General features: G+C 35.9%; 1 protein-coding gene across 1 annotated transcript; it reads left to right on the top strand.

The window, feature by feature from the left end:
• Positions 1–8049: 8049 nt before the first annotated feature.
• LOC149570138 (uncharacterized) lies at positions 8050–14188 on the top strand. The gene is made up of 3 exons (XM_089817099.1): positions 8050–8214; positions 8623–8975; positions 14032–14188. The coding sequence occupies exons 1-3, from the start codon at positions 8050–8052 to the stop codon at positions 14186–14188; spliced, it is 675 nt and encodes a 224-aa protein (XP_089673225.1).
• The last annotated feature ends 5983 nt before the right edge of the window (positions 14189–20171 follow it).

Below are 20171 nucleotides of genomic sequence, written 5' to 3'. Positions count from 1 at the left end.
GGAAAGAGTAGAACAATAGAATTTTCAAGGATAAGGAAACCAAGGTAGACATTTTTTTTCACAAATGCCTTAATGCCTTGATGGAAAACTACACCAAAAATAAAAGGCTCGATTCCCCCCTCTTAGTAGAAAGGGAAGGGACAATAATAAGAGGGATGGATGCAAATGGTCTTTTTTTCTAGAGGGATTTCATAAGGCTAATTTTGATGGGGCAGCTAAAGGTAACCTGGGAAAGGCTAGGGTGGGAAGCATCATTAGAAATTCTTTTGGTATAGGCATTGCTATGGTTGTAGCCCCCCTTGTAATATAAACTAATCATTATGCGAAGGCTATAGCAGATCATCATACTATTAAACTGGCAAGAGAAATGCGAGTGAAATATCTCTTGATGGAAGGAGATTCAAAAAATATAATTGATCACCTAAATGAGAAGAATAAGCCAGCTTGAACGATTGCAACTATCATTGATGACGACATCCAACATCTCAAGACATATGTGGCACATGAGTACCAAAAAGGAAATCAAGTGGTAGACAGGCTAGCTAACTAGGTAGTTAAGTAAAATGAAGTAGTAAAGTGGACAGATGACTATAATATCCTATCAGAAATTAATGAGTTAATTAAAAGAGAAAGGATCCTGGGTAGATTGGGTATCATTAAAAGTTCATCATGATTTTTAATGAGTTATAGGAAGTAGTCAAAAATATAATGTGTAGATTTATTATGATTGTCAATGATTTATGCAAAAAGTGTAGAATTGTGATGTGGAAGTACAATAGCACTTGTACTTCTCACATCAACAATTTCTATCAATTTATTTCATGGACTAATTTTGGGTAGAAAATTCACAAGGTGGAAAAAAGGTCAAAGAAAATGAGGAGCGCCAAAGTTTTTTTGAATTTGAAGGGCTTCAATACTACTTATAGAGCTTGCATAGAGGAGGATAACATGGTGGGGGAAGAAATAGGCAGAAACTAGAGGATGGAGCCTAGAAGTGGCAAAGGCATTCCAAAGTGTGGAACATTTTGAAAAAGGGGAAAATCGTGAATTTCATTGAACAACTCCATGGTTGGAAACCCTTCGTTACCAAGAGTATGGTAAAGAGCTAGAATGAGGGAATATTTAAAATATATGGGGTGAACTTCAGTGATGGAGAATGTCATATCCACTATTACTGGCATTGCCATCATGGAAAAGAAATTTTACAAAGACAAGAAAATCTCAAGGCAAGTGGTGGTGGAATTCACAGAGGATAAAGAGGGAAAAAAGGCACTGGTGAAGAAAGGAACTCATTATCATCCAAGCTCCATCGAGCCATTATGGAGGCTCATGTTGTAGGTTATCATCAAATATATCTCCCTCAACATTAGATTTGACTGCCTTTTCACCACCATTTTGTGTTACTCAACCACTTTAGGTATGGAGCAAAAATTTGGATTCCCTTCTATGTATACTCTTCTATGAATGAAAACATTAATGATTATTAATAGAACCATACTAGGAATTTAGCACCAAAAAATATAGATGCTTGATCATAGGGAAGGATAGGAATGCGACGTGGTAGAATTTTGATACAACTTCTGCTAGAATGGGGATTAATCATGAGTTGATCAAAACTCTAGTCAAAGAGAATGAGGAGGGTAAAATACAAATGGAAGAGTTGATCGACCTTACCCTAGTGATTAGCAACACCACTAAGAAAAATTTGGATATGGATGTCCTCAACAATGCCAAAAATAGTGTGGTTGATAGCTTCCACACCACCAAGTGGATTTTTCATGAAATCCAAGAGCTCAAATACAAGGTCAGTAGCTTGGAAAGGGAGAACTAGAGCTTGAAGAACAAGCTAAAATAGTAAGAAAAGAGCATGGATGATAGAGTGGAGGAGGTCAAGAATAGGGTTCAAATAATGGAGTGCTTAATGAATATTATAGTGGAACAAAGCTACAATATTCTCAAAGAGGCCAATGAGAATATTGAGCTACTCATTAACAATATAGAGGGGTAAAGAATTAGCAAGGAGGAGGACCCTTCCCCTCATAGTGCAAAGGATAGGACCCCTGATGATAGCTCAAGGAAGTGCACTAGATCTAGCATGAGGAAGAAGGACACCCTAGAACCTGACTAGGAACTATTAGACATGAAGGAGGTGGTTAGTAGACTGATGGAGCTAGAAACAAGTGCAACAGAAATGCTGAGAGATATCTCCTAAGTGCCCTAACTTTTTTTGGCTAGTCCTGGTTTTTTGTCTTAATTCCTTGGCATTTTACTAGTTTAATATTTTAGTTTGGGGAGTTGTTTCAACTATTTTCTTTTGATACTTTAAGTGTTCTTTTTTGTCTATTATATGTATTGTAAGGGTTTTAGGGCCTAGTTAAATCCTATTTCCTTAATCAAAAAAACATTAACCAATGTGAGCTTAACATGAGGTATATCAAACTTGTTTATCTAGTCCCTTGATCGTAAATGATAAAGTGATTATATGAGTGGTCATTGTGAGTTTGAGCATGTTTTATCTTATTTATCATCTTTATGTGCTATGTGGCCTAATGCATTTATTAAAGAGATTATTTTTGAGGATTTAATGGGAAAGTTCATTTCATTCCTCACCATTTGAGTTGAAAGATCCTAAAGAGTGTGTGAAGAAGATGATTTAGTAGATTGTGCAAGGATTTCAAGAAATTGCAACAAACCCTACATCACTATCATTTAAAGGTATTTTCACACATTGTAAAATTTTAATTGAAGTGTTTTTAAAGCTATTGTGAGCTTATAAGACATGGAAAAAACAAATAATTGTGATGTAAATGAGGCCTAGGTATAATTTTAATAAAAATACCAAAAAATCTTGATAGAGGTTGACCTTGACAATGCATTCTCACAAACCTTTCATGGGTGCTACATGTAGAGCACATTAGAGAATTTATTCATTGCAAATTTTAATCCATTAGAACTTGGATATTTGGGATGATTTGGGAAAAATCTCTAATGACAATAAATATTTTAAGGATAAATTAAATTTTTTACAAAGCTTAAACATTCTATAATTCATAGACTTTAAGGAATCTAATGAACCAGAATGGATAAAGATAGTTCATATTTGACTTCATGATAAGTTCTTTTCAATTTATGATAAACCTATTATGATTACCAAATAGTTGATCCATTTAGTGAGAGGGTTAGGAAATGCTAGCCTTATATCAATTTTGACCAAAATGGTCAAGAAGAAGGTAGAAGCAAACACTAGAACCAAGTAAGAAAAATGTGGTATGAACCTTGTACACTTAAGATAATAAGATGTAAGGCTCATTACCAATATTTTGGGTTATAAGATGCATTACCTTAGTAGATTAAATTTAGTATCTACTGGAAATACAATAGGGAAAGTACACTATGGGCAGGAGGGGCAAGTGAATCAGTCTTTTAAAACTTTAACCATAAATTCATTCACCATAGATCAATCTCACAATTTTCATGTAAACTAAAATAGATAGATAAATATATTCATCCATAGTATGAAATAAAATAACATTCAACACATCTATCACACAAGATATTTGGTTACCTAGAAAGCCTCCAATGAGAAGGTAAAACTAGGCTAGGGATGACACCCACAAATCTTCAATACTAGAGTAATAAAGTGTATCTAATGAAGGCTACAATGTTTGATCATGAAACATGATCTACCCTATGAAAGTTCTACCCTATTAAAGACTTACAAGATAGTTAGATCTTACCCTTTTAAAGGATTTCAACACCCTATTAGAAGTGTGCCTGATTAAAGGATTTTAACTTACAAATGGAGTAAGCACCATGTTAAAGGATTTATAACAACCTATTAAGACTACTTTATTAAGAGATTTAACTGATTCACTTGCTAGAATGTATCAACAATGATCCTATAATTAGCACTTTGCTACTAGATAATAGATCACCTCTTTCCTAATGTGTACTTGATCCTTGATCAATTGTATCCCTTCTATCCTCTAATTCCTTTTCTCTATTCTTGTCTAATTGATTCTACAATGTATCTCAATTCACAACTCCTTATTCATCATGAATGCTCTATTTGCACATAAAAAAATTTCTCTTTTCTCTTTTCACATTCATACAAAGTTTAGGGTTTGTCCTTTTTAAGAAGACCTAGGTGACTTAGGGTTAGGTATGAATCAACAATTATGATTTACCCATTTTATCACTTAAAACATCACTTCAAAAAATTGGTTACATTCATTGCATAGGGATCCTCAATAAAGATTCATCCTTATCATCTAGAATTGCAAAATAATCCGTTAGTTAACTAAAAAATGGTTTACATAGAAGTTTGTGTTATTACAAACAACTATGTCCAAAACATTTTACTTGGCACTTGAAGTGTTTGATGAATGGAATCCACTGTCTTACTATAACTTAGCCTCTGAATGACTCAACATCTACTAATCACTTGACATCTAAATGACTCGGTACTTACTATATGCTTGGCACTTGAGTGACTCATCACTTACTCATTACTTGACATATATTGTATATCTCTCACTTGGCATATACTATCTGGAAACTTATACTCAACATACATTACTTGTTTAGCATGAAGTAAGAAAATGACATAAGTATATTGTCACTCATATGTCAAAACCAATCTAAGATTAACAATCTCCCCCTTTGACATGAGTGGCAAAATACTCAATCATACATGAATATCCTTAGCTCTTCAAGCATAACTTAGATAATATCCATTTAGTATTTTTCTTACATACAAAATTTGAAAACTTTAAAATTTTGCAAAACTTATGACTCATCATTCAGACATCAAAATTCAATAACTCCCCCTGGGTTGATTATTCTATTATGATTCTGAAACTAAATACTCTTCTTGAGTAGATTCTACATATGTTGAGTTGTGTTGTTCTTTGTTTGTTTGTTTGACTCCTTTCTTTTCTTCTTAACTCCTTTTTCTTCTTATTTCTCCCCAAAACTTATGTCCTCCCTTACTTATTTCTCCCCCTTTTTTGAAACTTATGCAAAAGGGTTATACATGTATAGTGCATTTCTCTAAGAAATTTTTATGGACCTCAAGTATTATCTTTAGAGATACATCCTACTTATCACATGCTACTTCTAATGATTTGATTTGGATAGATAACTCAATTGCAAGGTGAAATAATCCTTCATGTGTAGAAAGATGAGGATTTTTCTTCATCACTATTTCTGCAAAGGCTAGTTCTTGGTGTGGTATCTCCATGTGTGGGGTCAACATGGATAAGATCTTGATTAGTGTGGCCTAAATTTTTTCATCTTGAGCATGTAGGGATACCAAGTGACCTTCAAAATTCATCAAATTCTTAAAGTGCTTTTTACTCTAAGCTAGACAATTGGGTACAGTAGCACTTGTTAGCTTCATATATCCTTGTAGAGTGTCAATATGTCACTACACTTCTTATGTGAACAGAGTTGTAGCACACAATTTGGTGTAAAGAGAGAAAATAATATCTAATAATTTCTTTATACCTATAATGCCTTGCCTAGAGATCATTGGAACAAGGATTAAATACAAGCCAAGATATCTTTTTTTGCAAGTATGAATACACATGACAACATCATACAAGGACCACAAAGATCACAATGGAAGACTTCACCACAATCTCGACAACCAACAAATCTTTGAATGCTACTTAAAAATTGACATACACAAATAGAGGCCAACAAAGACCATGCACATGATGAGGACTTGAAGAAAGGACCACTCATAAAAAAAACACCAAGCTAGAGTATAAATATAGAAGCCTGAAATTTGGCTAAGTCTAAAATTTTGAAGCCCTGAAATTTCTTAGAATCTTTATCTTAGCCCATAGAGGTCTGGAACCCATCTCAAATGAATCATCACATATATTAAAATATATCTTATGAATTAAATATATGTCAATGTATACTCAAATAATATATTTTAAACCCCAAAGGACTGACTATCAAAAACACACAACTAGAATCAAATTGCAACATCAAAGGATTGAAGAACACTAAAGAGGGTATTTGAAAAAAATCCCAAAAACTTCAGGTCTTATCAAAAAGTGCCTACTACTTGCTTGCATAGGTTTTTGCAAAAATATAAGCAATACTTTAAATCAGCATTGGGTGATTTTTAGGAAGGTAACATCTATATTGTTTGATCCAGGAGCTACTGATTCTTTTGTATCACCCTTAGTTGTGGAGCATTGTAGGCTGGTGCCAGTTAAGCAAGATGTTAGCTGGGATTTAGAGTTAGCCTCAGGTGCTAAGGTATTGGTTAGATCCATGGTTAGGAATTGTCCTATTCAAATTGGGGATATCACTACTTGTGCATATCTACATATCACCCCCTTAGGATCATATGATGTAGTCCTTGGTATAGATTGGCTATGTGCTCACCATGCCAAGGTGGATTGTAGGAAGAAGGAGGTGGAGTGTAATGACAATCATGGTACACCTATAGTGATTTCAGGTGTTTAGAGACCCGTGTCCCTCCGCATGATCTCCGCTATGCAGCTTAAGCGATGTATGAGAAAAGGGTGTTAGTTATATGCTATTACCATTAACGATCTTGAGGGAGAGGAGAATGGGCCATGTCTCGAGGATTAACCAGTGTTACAAGAGTTTAGAGATGTATTTCCTTCTAAATTACCGAGTATGCCTCCACCCAAGACAGTGGATTTCCATATTGATTTGGTTCCAGGGGCCCAACCAGTATCTAGAGCTCCATATAGGATGACTACTAATGAGCTCAATGAGCTCAATATTCAGCTAGAAGAACTCTTGGAGAAGGGGCACATTCATCCTAGTGTCTCACCATGGGGAGCACCAGTTGTCTTTGTCAAGAAGAAGGATGGATCCTTGAGGTTGTGCATAGACTACCGCCAGCTTAATAAGCTAACCATTAAGAACCGTTATCCGCTTCCTAGAATTGATGACTTATTTGACTAGCTTCAAGGTGCTCGAGTGTTTTCAAAGATTGATCTGAAGTCAGGATATCACCAGTTGAGGATTGTGGAGAGTGACATCCATAAGACTGCTTTCCGCACGAGATATGGGCATTATGAGTTTACAGTGGTTCCTTTCGGTCTCACTAATACCCCATCTTTATTCATGAGCCTTATGAATGGAGTATTTCGTACATTCATGGATAGATTTGTGGTGATATTCCTAGATGATATATTGGTCTATTCACGAAATGAATAGGAGCATGAAGAAAATTTGAGACAAGTCCTTCAGTGCTTGAGAGATAATCAATTATACGCCAATTTTCTGAAGTGTTCTTTCTTCTGCACAAAGATCAGCTACCTAGGTCATGTGATATCAAGTGATGGGATCTCAGTTGACCCATCAAAAATTAGAGCCATTATAGACTGGCCAGCACCGACGACAGTTACAGAAGTCAGGAGCTTTATGGGGTTGGCTGGTTACTACAGGCGTTTTGTGGAGGGTTTCTCAAGGATAGCACATCCTATTACTTCTCTCCAGAGAAAAGGGAAGAAATTTGAGTGGACAGAAAAATGTGAGAGAGCTTTTCAAGAGTTGAAGAAGGCCCTCACTAGTGCTCCTATTCTTGTAGTACCTGATCCCTCTATAGACTTTGTAGTGTGTACTGATGCGTCATTGGATGGCTTAGGGGTAGTACTCATGTAGAATGGGTGAGTTATAGCCTATGAGTCTAGGAAACTTAAGACTCATGAACTCAATTATCCTACCCATGATCTTGAGCTCGCAGCAGTAGTGCATGCCTTAGTTAGATGGTGCCATTTCCTTTTGGGACACCATTTTGAACTCCACTCAGATCATCATAGCCTTCAGTATATTTTCTCTCAACCGAACCTTAATGCTCAGCAAAGGAGATGGATGGAGTTTTTATGTGAGTATGACTTTGATGTACACTACATCAAGGGGAAGGAGAATGTGGTTGCAGATGCCTTAAGTCGGAGATGCCATAAGTTGTCATCCATGGTCACCAGCACAGATTTGAGGGGGAGAATAATGAAACACTTACCAGAGGATGATTTTTATAGGGATGTCTGTTAGATGATTAGATATCAGAGGCCTCTTCAGGGGAAGTTCTCCAACTATGTGTTAGAGTCTGATGGACTTCTACGTCATCGAGGGTGCATTTATGTACCTTCTACTGGAGGATTGCATGATTTTATTGTTCTCGAGGCTCATAGGGCACCTTATGCAGCACATCCAGGGGTTAGGAAGTTGCATGCAGACTTGAGATGACTCTTTCCTTGGCCCGGCATGAGGATGCATATTGCAGGGATAGTTGCTAGATGCCTAGAGTGCCAGAGAGTTAAGGCAGAACATGGACATCCTGGTGGGTTACTTTATCCTCATGAGATTCCAGAGTGGAAGTGGGATGTTATTTCTATAGATTTTGTTGTGGGTCTTCCTATGTCTTCTCATCGTCATGATGCCATCATGGTGATAGTTGACACATTGACCAAGGTGGCCCACTTCTCACCTATACGTACCACTTTCACTGCTCCTACAGTAGCACAAGTATTCATGTGAGACATTGTGAGACTCCATGGCATTCCTCGCAAGATTATTTCTGATAGAGACTCTATATTTACCTCCTTATTTTGGAGAGAGTTACAGGGAGCCCTAGGGACTAAGCTTAACTTGAGCACAACATACCACGCTCAGACATATGGACAGACTGAGAGAGTTAACCAGGTATTAGAGGACATGTTGCGCATGTATGTGATGGATAATCAAGTTAAATGGGAGGAGTATTTGCATCTAGTAGAGTTTGCCTATAATAATGGGCACCATTCTTCTTTGGGCATGCCACCTTATCAGGCCCTATATGGCAGACCTTGCAGGACACCATTAAGTTGGGATAGGATTGAGGACAGGGTAACAGTTGGACCAAAATTTTTCAAGGAGATGGAGCAGCAAGTCTTTTTGATTAGGCAACATCTCAGGGAAGCTCAAGACCGACAAAAGAAGTATGCTAATGCCCATAGGACAGATCGATCCTTTATGGTGGGAGATAGAGTATTTTTGAGAGTGTGTCCGCACAAGAGTCCAATCCATTTTGGAAAGGGCTCTAAGCTTGCTCCTCGATTTGTTGAGCCATTTGAGATTTTGGAGAGGATAGGACCAATTGCTTATCGCTTAGCCTTGCCACCTAGCCTATCATGCATCCATGATGTTTTTCATGTCTCTTCCTTGAGGAAGTATATTTATGATGCATCTCATGTTATAGATTGGGTTTCTATGCAGGTAGCACCAGATGGCCAGCTGTCCTTAGAGCCCATTCACATATTGGCCCGCAGGACCCTTCAACTTCGAGGCTGAGAAGTGGACCAGGTTAAGGTCCAATGGGATTGCTATGATGAGGTCACAGCCACATGGGAGGACACGATGCAGATGAGACGTGACTACCCCTATCTATTTGATGAACTCCCGGAGGAAGTTCTTGCCTAGAGGGGGAGGATGTCATGTCCCGCCCCGACCATCATAGCACTATTGACATTTTGTTTCTTTTGGACTTTGATAGTTAGACTCTAGATGACACATTATTACCCACTATGGACATTGATATTTTGTTCCTTATACTATTTTATTTCATGTTATGTTATTGGGACATTGATACCTATATCATTAGGCTATATGATGATTCCTTATGATGTTACTAGGACACTAATATTCTAAGTAGTTTTTATGATGTTATTCAGATATGCTTACTTACCTTCTTGATGATCCATATGTCATGATTAAAGCTTATGTTATACTCAAGTGAATGTTTGATTTTTGAATTGTGGTCTCCATATGGTGCTAGATTATCATGTCTTAGCATATTTAGAGTAACATTAAGAATTCATGTATCATTTGAATAAACTAGAATTGTATACTTATATTATATTTGATGCATTGCTTAAGGTAGATTAATTCCATAATTTTCTGTAAGAATAAATGATCATAATGTTTTACTATCTAGATTAGAGAATTGCTACAAATGTGAAGTGTGTAATGTGATATGAATGGAAATACATATTTCATATTAGTTATGTTATTCATTGATGATAGAATCTATGTGATTTATATTTACATTATCATTTTATCACCTTATTCTTGGACTACTGATATTTGCAATAAGTGTGTAGGAAAGAAGCCCATGAATTTATGGAGAACCTTGCTAGGTGTTTGGAAAAACCAAGGTTAACCCTAAGGAGGGTATAACCTTTTTACCCTTGTATTTTATTTGTTAAACCAATTTGTGTGTATTATTGTGATTCTATAAAAGTAAATTTGTTTTTCTTGATGGCTTGCCAAGTGTGTTGTATGTATTGTGGTGTCACTTGACACATGTTCTCCTTTGTAGCATGCTTAGTGGGATGGTAGGTGGTTGAGTGAACCAAGGAGTGGTTTGGTAGGATTTCTTTTCCCTAGGTGTATTTATGGGTCCAAGAGGGATTCTTTCCATGCTAGGTCGAATGCACACCTTTTGTGAATTTCTAGGAGGTTTACACCATCCCTAGGGGTAGTTTGAGGTCTTATTTTAAAGCCCATATGATATACCTAGGGATTAGGGGCATTTTTAAGTATTATAAGCTTCCCTGGGCATTGAAAAGAGCACCCAAAATTGTGGATTCCCAAGTTGGCCGAATTTGGAAACTTAAGCATCAAAAGAAAACATTCTTTAGAGAGAGTTGGTTGGAGAGTTCTTGGGGGGAGAATTTTTGGATAGATCTGGAAAAAGAATCTAAGTGGGGTAAAATTTTGGAAATGGGGGAAAAAACAAGGAGAAGAAGATAGCTTAGGAGGAGGATTTCTGGTAAAAAGAGAGGGAGCTCAAATTTTCTTGGAAACCAGGTTGGTAACCTTATGTACCCTTGCTATGAAAGCCTGTTGTCAAGTAGATTATTTCTATTGTGTTATGCATGTGAGTTTTCTGTAATGTAGTTGGAATATGGTGTGTTTTAATGTTGTGTTGTGTAAGGTTGAGGGATCATGTTTCGGTTTTGGTGTATGTGTGTATTGTGATTTACCTTGTGTTGTGAATTCATGTGTTCTTGTTGCAGTTTTCTATTTTGGGTGTGACAAGGTGAGCCTCATCTCTTGGGAGGGAAAGAGAGCCTTGTGAGGGTAAGGGGTGCATAGGGAATGTGTTGGGTGAGAGTCTCTCCTAGTGTAGGAGAGGGATGCCATATGGGTGTTATGGGCCCCATATGCCACCTTGCTGGAGTTATAAGTATTGTAAAGATGCCATGTGAGGGCATGTATGTGGTATTGGGTTGCCTTGTGAAGGCATGTGCATAAAATGTATAGCCTAATGAAGGCATAGTTGCAGGTGGAGTCTCCCCAACATTCATTTTCCACCCTTACCCCTTGAGATGGATCTACATGTGATCCTAAGTGGTCTACCTTGGTTGGGAATTTTTGTGGTTTTATTTGTCAACTGTAAAATGTGTGAACAGTTTTGTAATGTGAGCATTGTGTTGTAAATGGTTGTTAGTGATGTATGTCCACCTATTCAAGGTTCTCCCTGCTCAGGGGTGGCCTTTAAAAGGCCTAAGGTTGGGAGGAGAGTACCATGGGCTTGTTTGTGTGTGTTGTACTGCAGGTTGTGATCTATGGATTGAAGACTTGAAGAGAAGAAGGATGTTGTCTTATTTTCATTTGCAGAAAAAACATACTTCCAAGTGAATTCTTATTGTATTAGGGAGAGTCACCATTGGGTAACTCCCAATCTTGTGTTTTATGACAGCTTGTAAGCTGGAAAATTGTATAAGTGGACTGTACTTGTTGATATGTTGCTACATTTAGTGATTAAAGAAATTTATATATCATGCACTATCCTATAGTATATAGAAATGAGTAAAGTTGTTATGTTTTTGTTTCTAAAATGATTCTAAGAGAAAATGTGTGTCTCCATTTGAAATTGATACATTTGGTTATAAAGACATTTTGTTAGAATTTCAAATAATATTCTGGTTGGAAGGAACTAAAGTGGTTAGTGAAGTTAGTTAAATGTATTGTAGGAATGTACATCAATATTGTAGATCAAGGAAAATAAATATAACAAATAAAATAAAATAAAAATGCTTTCATTGAAAAAGAAAAATATATTTATATTTGCTGGTTCCTTTGACTGTAATATTGGTGCACTACACTTGGTATCAGAGCCCAGGTTTCCAAAACTAGGACCTAGGTTCATTATGTTTCCAGTTTTAAATTATGTTTCCAGTTTTAAGTATTTTGTTTGTTGAAAAAATAAAACTTAAAATGTTTTTTAGTTTTGAGTATTTTGTTGGTTGGAAAAAGAAATTTAAGTAGTAGATTTGAAACTCTTTTCAACTGTATTCAAATACTAGACATTAAAAATATGAATATGTGATAACACAAAAAAAAAAAACAAAAAAATATATATAACCATGAATCCGAACAACTACATGTTATAATACAATAAGAAAGTTGTGCATATATGCACGTTGATACAAACCATGGTATCAAGGGATCAATGCATGGCTATGCATAGCCCTTGATCTTGCCTTCAAAACCCAGTTTTGAAATGAATAAAGAAAATATGCTATAAAAAAAAAAAAAATGATGCTTTTATTAAAGACTTGTAACTCTATGTGCGTTCAACTTTTGTGGATTTTGCTCGCGTGAGACCTGAATAGACCCCTTCTGGAGAAAACCCAAAAAGCGTTTGGAAATATTCAATTTTATTTCTCTAAAAACACTAACGCAATATGACTAACTCTTAAATGATAGAATTTGTTTTTCTCTTGTGTGCTCATCACTAAGTATAGGCAAGGCCAGGGACAACCCCCTCTCACACTAGAAATTAATAATAAAATGCTCATCTTTATATCCATGAAACAAAAAAAAAACTTGCAACAAATTATGAGCATAATAATGCCATAGGATATATCAGAGAACTCATGCATGGCTGAACATGGATCCCTCTACAAATATTGAGCTCTATCCATCTCAAACATATATCCACACAAGGATATGTGTTTGTATATCAAAGATAAACATATACACATCATTTATCCTCCATGGAAGCTTGCTTCCATCTCCAATAGAATTCAAGTACCTGTACAAAACAAAAACAAAAAAAACAAAACAAAAACAGAAACATACACACAATAACAAGAGGGAAAAACAAAGAAATGCATAAGGGTTTGAAACCCTATGGAAGGAACATGAAAAATAACATAAGAAAGAGGGAAAAATTACTTTTATACTTTTTCATAGCCCTAATTTCGAATTAGGGTTAGGGTTGGAAGAGAAAGATAAAGAAATGAATTTCAAATTGATCATAAGTTGACTCTTTGACCCAAATTCAAATGGGATCCCCCTTATTAAAATGTTTTCTATTTCAAAACATGAAGTAAAAGAGGGAAAGTTGGTTAGTGGGGTGGGTGATAAAGGTGGAATTCAAGAGGTCATGTGTTCAAATCTCACTCCCACCATGCCATCTTCCTCTTTTACACAAATTTAAAATGCACTTATTTTATTTGCCCACATGAGTTTTATTTTTTATTGAAACTACTTAAGAGATAATTATTTAAATAAGTTTGTGATAATGAAGCAACTAAGTGGTAATGTGTTAGTAATCATGAATAAGTGCTATTATAATTTCATGTCCATGAAGTTACCTATTAATGATAATTTAATATAATAATAATAATAAATAAATTTAAAAAAATATTAAAAAAATAATAATAATAAAATATTTTAAAAAAATAATAATAATAACAAAATATTTTAAAAAATAATAATAATTAAAAATAATGAATAAATAAATAAATATACATATATGCATATGCAATGGAAGATAACACTTTAATATATCTAACCAATGTGGGACGTTGGCTAAGCAACTATGGTGGCAGGACACCCACCCTAAGTTGACTTTGGCCATGATTCCTCACAAAAAAAAGAAAAAAAAAGAAAAGAGGAATTACCTTGTCTTAGTTGTTTGAGACTCCAATAATGAACTTTAAAGCTTCTCGACCCTGACTGTTAAACTCTTTTTCTTTGTAGGATGCCAGTGGTCACTCGTAACGCCCACAGGCATGGACGAGGTGGTAGACGTGCACGAGATGCACAGGTAGAGCAGGATGCCAGTGTAGAGCATGGTGCTAGTATGGCACAAGAAGCTAGGGTTGGGCCAGAGATAGAGATTGGACAGGGGGAATAGCCCCGGAACCCCAACCAGGACATTCTAGATGCTATCCAGAATCTTATTGGTGTAGTACAATAGAGGTTGCCTGCAGTAGTAGCTCACCCTAGTCAAAAAATGTCAGAGGAGCATAGGACTATTATTAGAGAGAGGACAAGGAGTCCTCCACCTAGTCGTATTGGGAGTCATGCTGAGCTCGAGGGGGAGTCTATCCACAGACCTGAGTCTCTAGCAGGGGTAGAACTTCAACCTATACCGAGAGCACCCCGGGATATAGGAGACAAGATTAAAGAATTGCTTCATCTTTAGCCACCCCCTTTTCATGGGTCCACAGATGGTTCAGAGGCAGAATCCTTCTTGTTATGTTTGGAGAGATGTTATGGGTTGCATCCTTTTGGGAGTAATGTAAGGGCTCATTTTGGTTCTTTTGTAGGCTTCTTGGTAGTAGTTGTCATCCTTGTTGTAGAGTTAACCTTAGAAATTTTGTCTAGTACCTCTTTCCCTTTAGGTTGATCCATGAGAGGTTTTTATTATTGTTCTTGAGTGGCTTCCTTCTCCCTTGTTATTGCTGCTACAACTTTTTGTAATTCATCAACACTCACCAATACTAAATTTGTGCATAATTGTGATTGCAGTGTTGGTTAGTGAAGGATCTTCTTAAGATACTCTACAATTAAAGGATTGACATTCTAAGAAGAAGTGTTAGGAACATCCTTTATAGTAACTATAATTGTAGGTGCTATGTGTGGAGGACTAGGAGGTGGAAATTGTGTGTCTTCCACATTCTGTTCTTCTTGTTTCTCTATCTCCTCCTCTTCACCTTTTTCTTTCTCCTCTTCCTCTTTCTTCTCTTCTTCTCCTTTCTCTTCTTTTTTCTTTACTTCTTCTTTCTTTGTTTCCTTTTCTTCCTTTTGTTTCTCTCCCTTCTCCTTCTCACTGGCCTCAACCTTATTTGCTTCTACATTTTCATCTATTTTAGTGTTTTGTCCCTCAAAGGGATCTTCCTCTCCATCCTTGACAATAGTCAAGCCATATATCAATTTCCACATTCTTATTGATTTTTGGACAACATCTTCAACTTTATTCTTCAAGATGGTAAAGGCTCTATACTTTGGTGCAAACTTGCTTCCATGTTTCTTGTTTACCTTAGTTATTTGGGCTTTTCTCAATTCTGGCATTACTTGTGCCAATGCGGATTCTCTTATTTCCTTTTCCATCTTTAAACAATAATGCCATTTATTTTCAACAATTTTGTATAAGTCTTTAGGCATTTTATTCTCCAATTCAAGAGGAGTGTTCTTGATTTTTTCCATCATGGCATATACTGACTCCTCTACTTTATTATGATCATCTCTACTTAATTTCTTAAAATCAACATTTTTCGAACTAGAAAAATCTGCATTCTTTCTAACATTATCACATATTTTATCAATGTTATACTTAGGAACATGGCTTACCACTCTAAATTGGCTAATGCCTTCTAATTCTGACCTTTCTTCATTATCATATTTTGGATGTGCTACATATTTTCTCCTTTGTTTCTTCTGCACTGGACCAATCTCCTGAATAACCTTTTTGTTTTCTTTGTCTTACTCCTTGGCCTTTTGTGTTGAGGCTCTTGTGGTAGCCCTTGTCAGTGGCATTGTTGGCTTTTCTTGAGTTGTTTCTATAACCTTCTTTTCTTTAGGCTAGGCTATATGTGGAGCTTTGGCTTTTCTCTTTTTGGGCTTGGCTTGAGTTGGTGCTTCCTTGGCTTCTTCTTCCTCTACACCTTCTTCTTTTTCTTCATCCTCACCTAAGCCTTGAGTTATTTCCAATGGGCCTTGCCCCTATTCATCATCATCATCATCATCATCTACATCTACATCCTCTACACCTGTTGCCCCTTCAATTCCTTCTCCAAATTTCTTCTTTAGTTTCCTTACTAGTTTATCTTTCTTCTTCAAGGTTGAAGCAGTTTTTATTTCCATATCTACCTTGGAATGCACATCATCATATGTTCCAAAGTGAGGTGCCTCCTTATCAATTTCTTTTGCAAGCAATGTTGTGATTGTTGCTGATGCTTCATCAATTCTTATCACACAACCTAATGGTCTGAGCCATCTAACACTTGGAACTACTTCTTGGATATAAGTGTAATCAATATCAACTAAGAAGCAAATATCATTGATGTGCTATTCCACTAGGGAAACTAGTATCCTTAGTCTTTGCTTCATGGATTTCTTGAAATCCTCAAAATAACTAGTCATAAGAGTCAAAGTTGTCTCCCATTTTCTCAATATACTCATTAATTTGAGTAATGACTAACTTATCTAATTTCTAGTTAACTTTTCCAAAAGAAGGAAACTCTTCCAAAAAATAAAAGAATATGCAAACAAGAACTAAACCAAACTTACATTGAGCACCTTTAGATCTTGTGATTGCTCCTAGATTCTCCATGATCTATTGTAACAACAATTCTACTAGATCATATGTATGATCTTTCTTGACAAGTTTGTATGCCACATCCATAGCAATACATGGTACACTTTTCAATCAACTAGATTGATAAAACTTGTGAGATATGATTCTCATTGCAAAATCCAGAAGGGGGTCTATGATTGTGTCAATGGTCATGCCCCTCTTGTTCCATTTAACCCTAGTGTTCTTTTCAATGGCTTCTTTAGAATCACTACGTAGGGTCTTGTACCAATCTAGGGTTGGAAAACCTATAACCCTATGCACTATCCTCTTCATTATTTTGATAGGTCCTCCTTCTAACCACATACATAAATTATATATTTTGCTAAGAATAATTCTAATCCACTTAGTTTTAAAAATTGTGGGGAAAACTAGGGCATTAGTCAAACCCTTTTTCTCAACTATTTGAAATTCATCCTTAAGTACTCAATTTTCACATAGTTTATCATAGGCTTGAAAAATATCAAGGTTTCCTATTTCTCCTATCTTACAGTTGTAACACTTCCTCACATCCCGCACCATTATGACTTTGGGTGGAATAATGGAGAGTGCACTAGTAGGGTCATTCTTATTGGCTACCTCTGTAATTGGCCTAAAATCTAGTTGTTTAACCTCATTGCTAACCAATTGGACCTCATGACCTTCCTTTTCCTTAGGGTTTTTGGAACTTGATGCCATTTTGTAAAACTAGTGCTTCAAAAGATAAAAAACTCTATTACTATGTAGGTTGACACATGAAGAATACCTTAGATTGATGAAAATGATGTTGAATCTATGCTGAAATCCATGCAAAAGGCTTCAATGTTTCTCTTCAATCACTTCTGCGCTCTTCTCATTCTTTCTCTACATTCAAAATGACAAGAAATGACCAAAATTTGACCTTACACTATTTCTAACACTAGTATTAAATGCTTAGTGCATACATTTGTACACTTGGCTCTTGAAGATTTTAACATAACTCAACTTCCATTGGAATTCCCCAAATCACCATCAACTATCAACTCAATCGCAACTGACTACTCAACATCCACTGATATTTACTCAGCATCTAAGGATAGCTCAGCAATACTTGTAGAAATTTTAAGTTTTAACTTGGTAGCTTTTTTCATGTTGTTTTCTCCTTTGTAGTGCTTGTTTATCTTGGGATTGATGTTTGATATAGCTTTGTATATCAGTCCCATCATGCCTTCTTTTGCTTAGTTAGATGAAGTGTGACCAATTGACCTATTAGGTGAAGTGATCCCTTCATTTGATGAGCTACATTCATCTTTCTTCTTCCAAGTCTTGTTCATTTTTCCTCTAATGTGTTCAACATCTACCTTCTCTTTCCCTTTATTGACTTCTAACTTGGGTGCCTTTGACTTTGTTAGGCAATTCCTACTGATATGACTAGTTTTCAAGCAACTGAAACATGTGGTTTGACTTAACCATCTATTGTAGTTACCTTTGAAATGTGTCTTTATGCAATTTTTAGGAATGTGTCCATACTCTTGACAGTAATGACAGTTACACCTAGTGTTATAGTCCCAATTGCAGTGATGACTATGGTTACCTTCTCTTGTTGCTTGATTTGATGTCCACATAGGCTTTGACCTTCACTCAAAAGCTCAATTTCCATACTTCTTACAATGTAGTGACCTTCAAATTAAGGTGTACTAACAGTCCTAGTCCTGCATTCATGAGCTTGATGTCCTTACTTCTTGCACTTGTGATAGTAGCTTGCACTCTTAGGCTTACCATGCTAATTTTTCTTCTTACTCCTACATACATTAGTAGTGTGTCCCTTATTACCATGGAGATGACAAGTAGGTTTAGTGTTCTTACCTTTGTTACCCCTTTCTTCTATAGTCTTGGATGATTCTCCTTGTTCAATGCTAGTGTAACCAACTCCTAAAGTATCATTACTGGCCCTTGGTGATTTCAATAGTTTCTCAAAGTACTTGATAGCTTCATTGAGTTTTTTGAAGCTCTCTGCAACCTCCTTCTCTCTTTTTAGGTAATTTTGCAGTTGTTCATTCTATATCTTTAGTGTAGAGATCTTAATATCCATCATATTCAGCTCATGATGTGCATTCATCATTTGGCTTAAGGTGTCCATCTGCATGTTTGAGATTCTTTCAAACTCAATTGTCTTTTCCTCCAGTCTATTGGTAATATTTCTCTTGTCATCTTCTATCATGGCCTTGTCTTCAAAAGCTCTTTTCTTTTGTTTAGTCACTTCACAAAGCATTATGGCTTGTGATTCTTGTTCAAGCTTGAGTATTCCAATTTTTTCTACGTGAGCTATGTTCTTCTCCATCAATTCTACTATTGTTGCATCAAACTCTTGAGTATCTCAATTGGAAAACACTTCTGTGGTATCAATCTCCTTGTAGTGTGTGTCATTTTTAGCTATGGCTATATCCTTCCTTCTTTTCAAGGATGTTCTTATTTCTTCTTTGGCTTCCTCCAAGTTTCATAGGGAGAGGTGCACATCAATCACCTAATTCTCTATAATCTTCCCAAGTTTGATGACTTCCATACTCAGATCTTTTCTCTAAGATGTTAGGATTTTCCTTGTGAGAACCTTGCTTTAATACCAATTGTTGGAATAATCAAGTAGGAACAATACTTCTAAGAGGGGGGGTGAATCAGAAGTATCACACTTTAACCTTAAAATTTTTAACTAAAAATAAATTTTATGCATGTAAACATATCAATCAACCATAAAGTAAACACATGCATCACAATACATAACACCAAATTTGGTAACCTAGAAATCCTCCAAGATGAGAAGGTAAAACTAGGGCGGGGATGATACCCACAAAATCACTACAGCAATAATGTTTGACCACTTTTGATGGTCTACATTGTTAAAGACTTTTCACTGTATCAATAATGACCTATTTAAATGATTTACAAACACTTTACATGAAGTGTCACCTTGTTAAAGGATTTTATCACCTTTTAAAAGGATCTACAAGCTAGCTATTGAGCTAATGTATCAACATAGGATTTTCCTTCTAATACAATTTCTAGAGAGTATTAGACTAATAAACCTAATAGCTTACAATCCTTGATTACTGAATTCAGGCACTTGATCTACTCTCTCAAATCTTAATCCTCTAAGATCTAATATCTATTCGATGTCCTTTTCTATTTTGATCAACTGAATAATTCAATGCTGCTCTATTCCTCTAAATCTTTTCACTCTTCCCACATAATTTCACTATAGTTTACCCTTACACTACTTCCTTCCACACATACAATGGGGCTTCATCCTCCTTTTCAAGATTTTTGAAGACTTAGGGTTAGATATGGATCTATGATCCATATTGAATATTTAATTCCCACTCATTCCTTGCACTTTTCTTATTGGTTGCATGCCTTCTCCATTTTTCTTATTGCTTGCATGTTGATTGCATAGAAAATATTAAAGATTCATTCTTATCTTTAATATCCTTGAAGATTCTTCTATGTTGGCCCAAAAAATAGTTTTCATCTGAGTTTATGAAGGCACAAACTCATATGTTGATTCTGTGTTACTCGACATATACTAGAT

Source organism: Cupressus sempervirens, chromosome 3, assembly GCF_028749045.1.
Source record: "Cupressus sempervirens isolate cs-2001-9-10 chromosome 3, ASM2874904v1, whole genome shotgun sequence".
Classification (NCBI taxonomy): domain Eukaryota; kingdom Viridiplantae; phylum Streptophyta; class Pinopsida; order Cupressales; family Cupressaceae; genus Cupressus; species Cupressus sempervirens.
The sequence above is the reverse complement of the archived record's forward strand: the minus strand, read 5'-3'. Positions and strand labels throughout refer to the sequence as shown.

Coding starts and splice junctions, on each gene's coding strand:
- LOC149570138 (XM_089817099.1), top strand. CDS start 8,050: ATGATTAGATATCAGAGGCCTCTTCAGGGGAAGTTCTCCAACTATGTG. Junction 8,215..8,622: donor CTTATGCAGCACATCCAGGG/GTTAGGAAGTTG, acceptor AGAGAGTTACAG/GGAGCCCTAGGGACTAAGCT. Junction 8,976..14,031: donor GCTCAAGACCGACAAAAGAA/GTATGCTAATGC, acceptor TTTTCTTTGTAG/GATGCCAGTGGTCACTCGTA.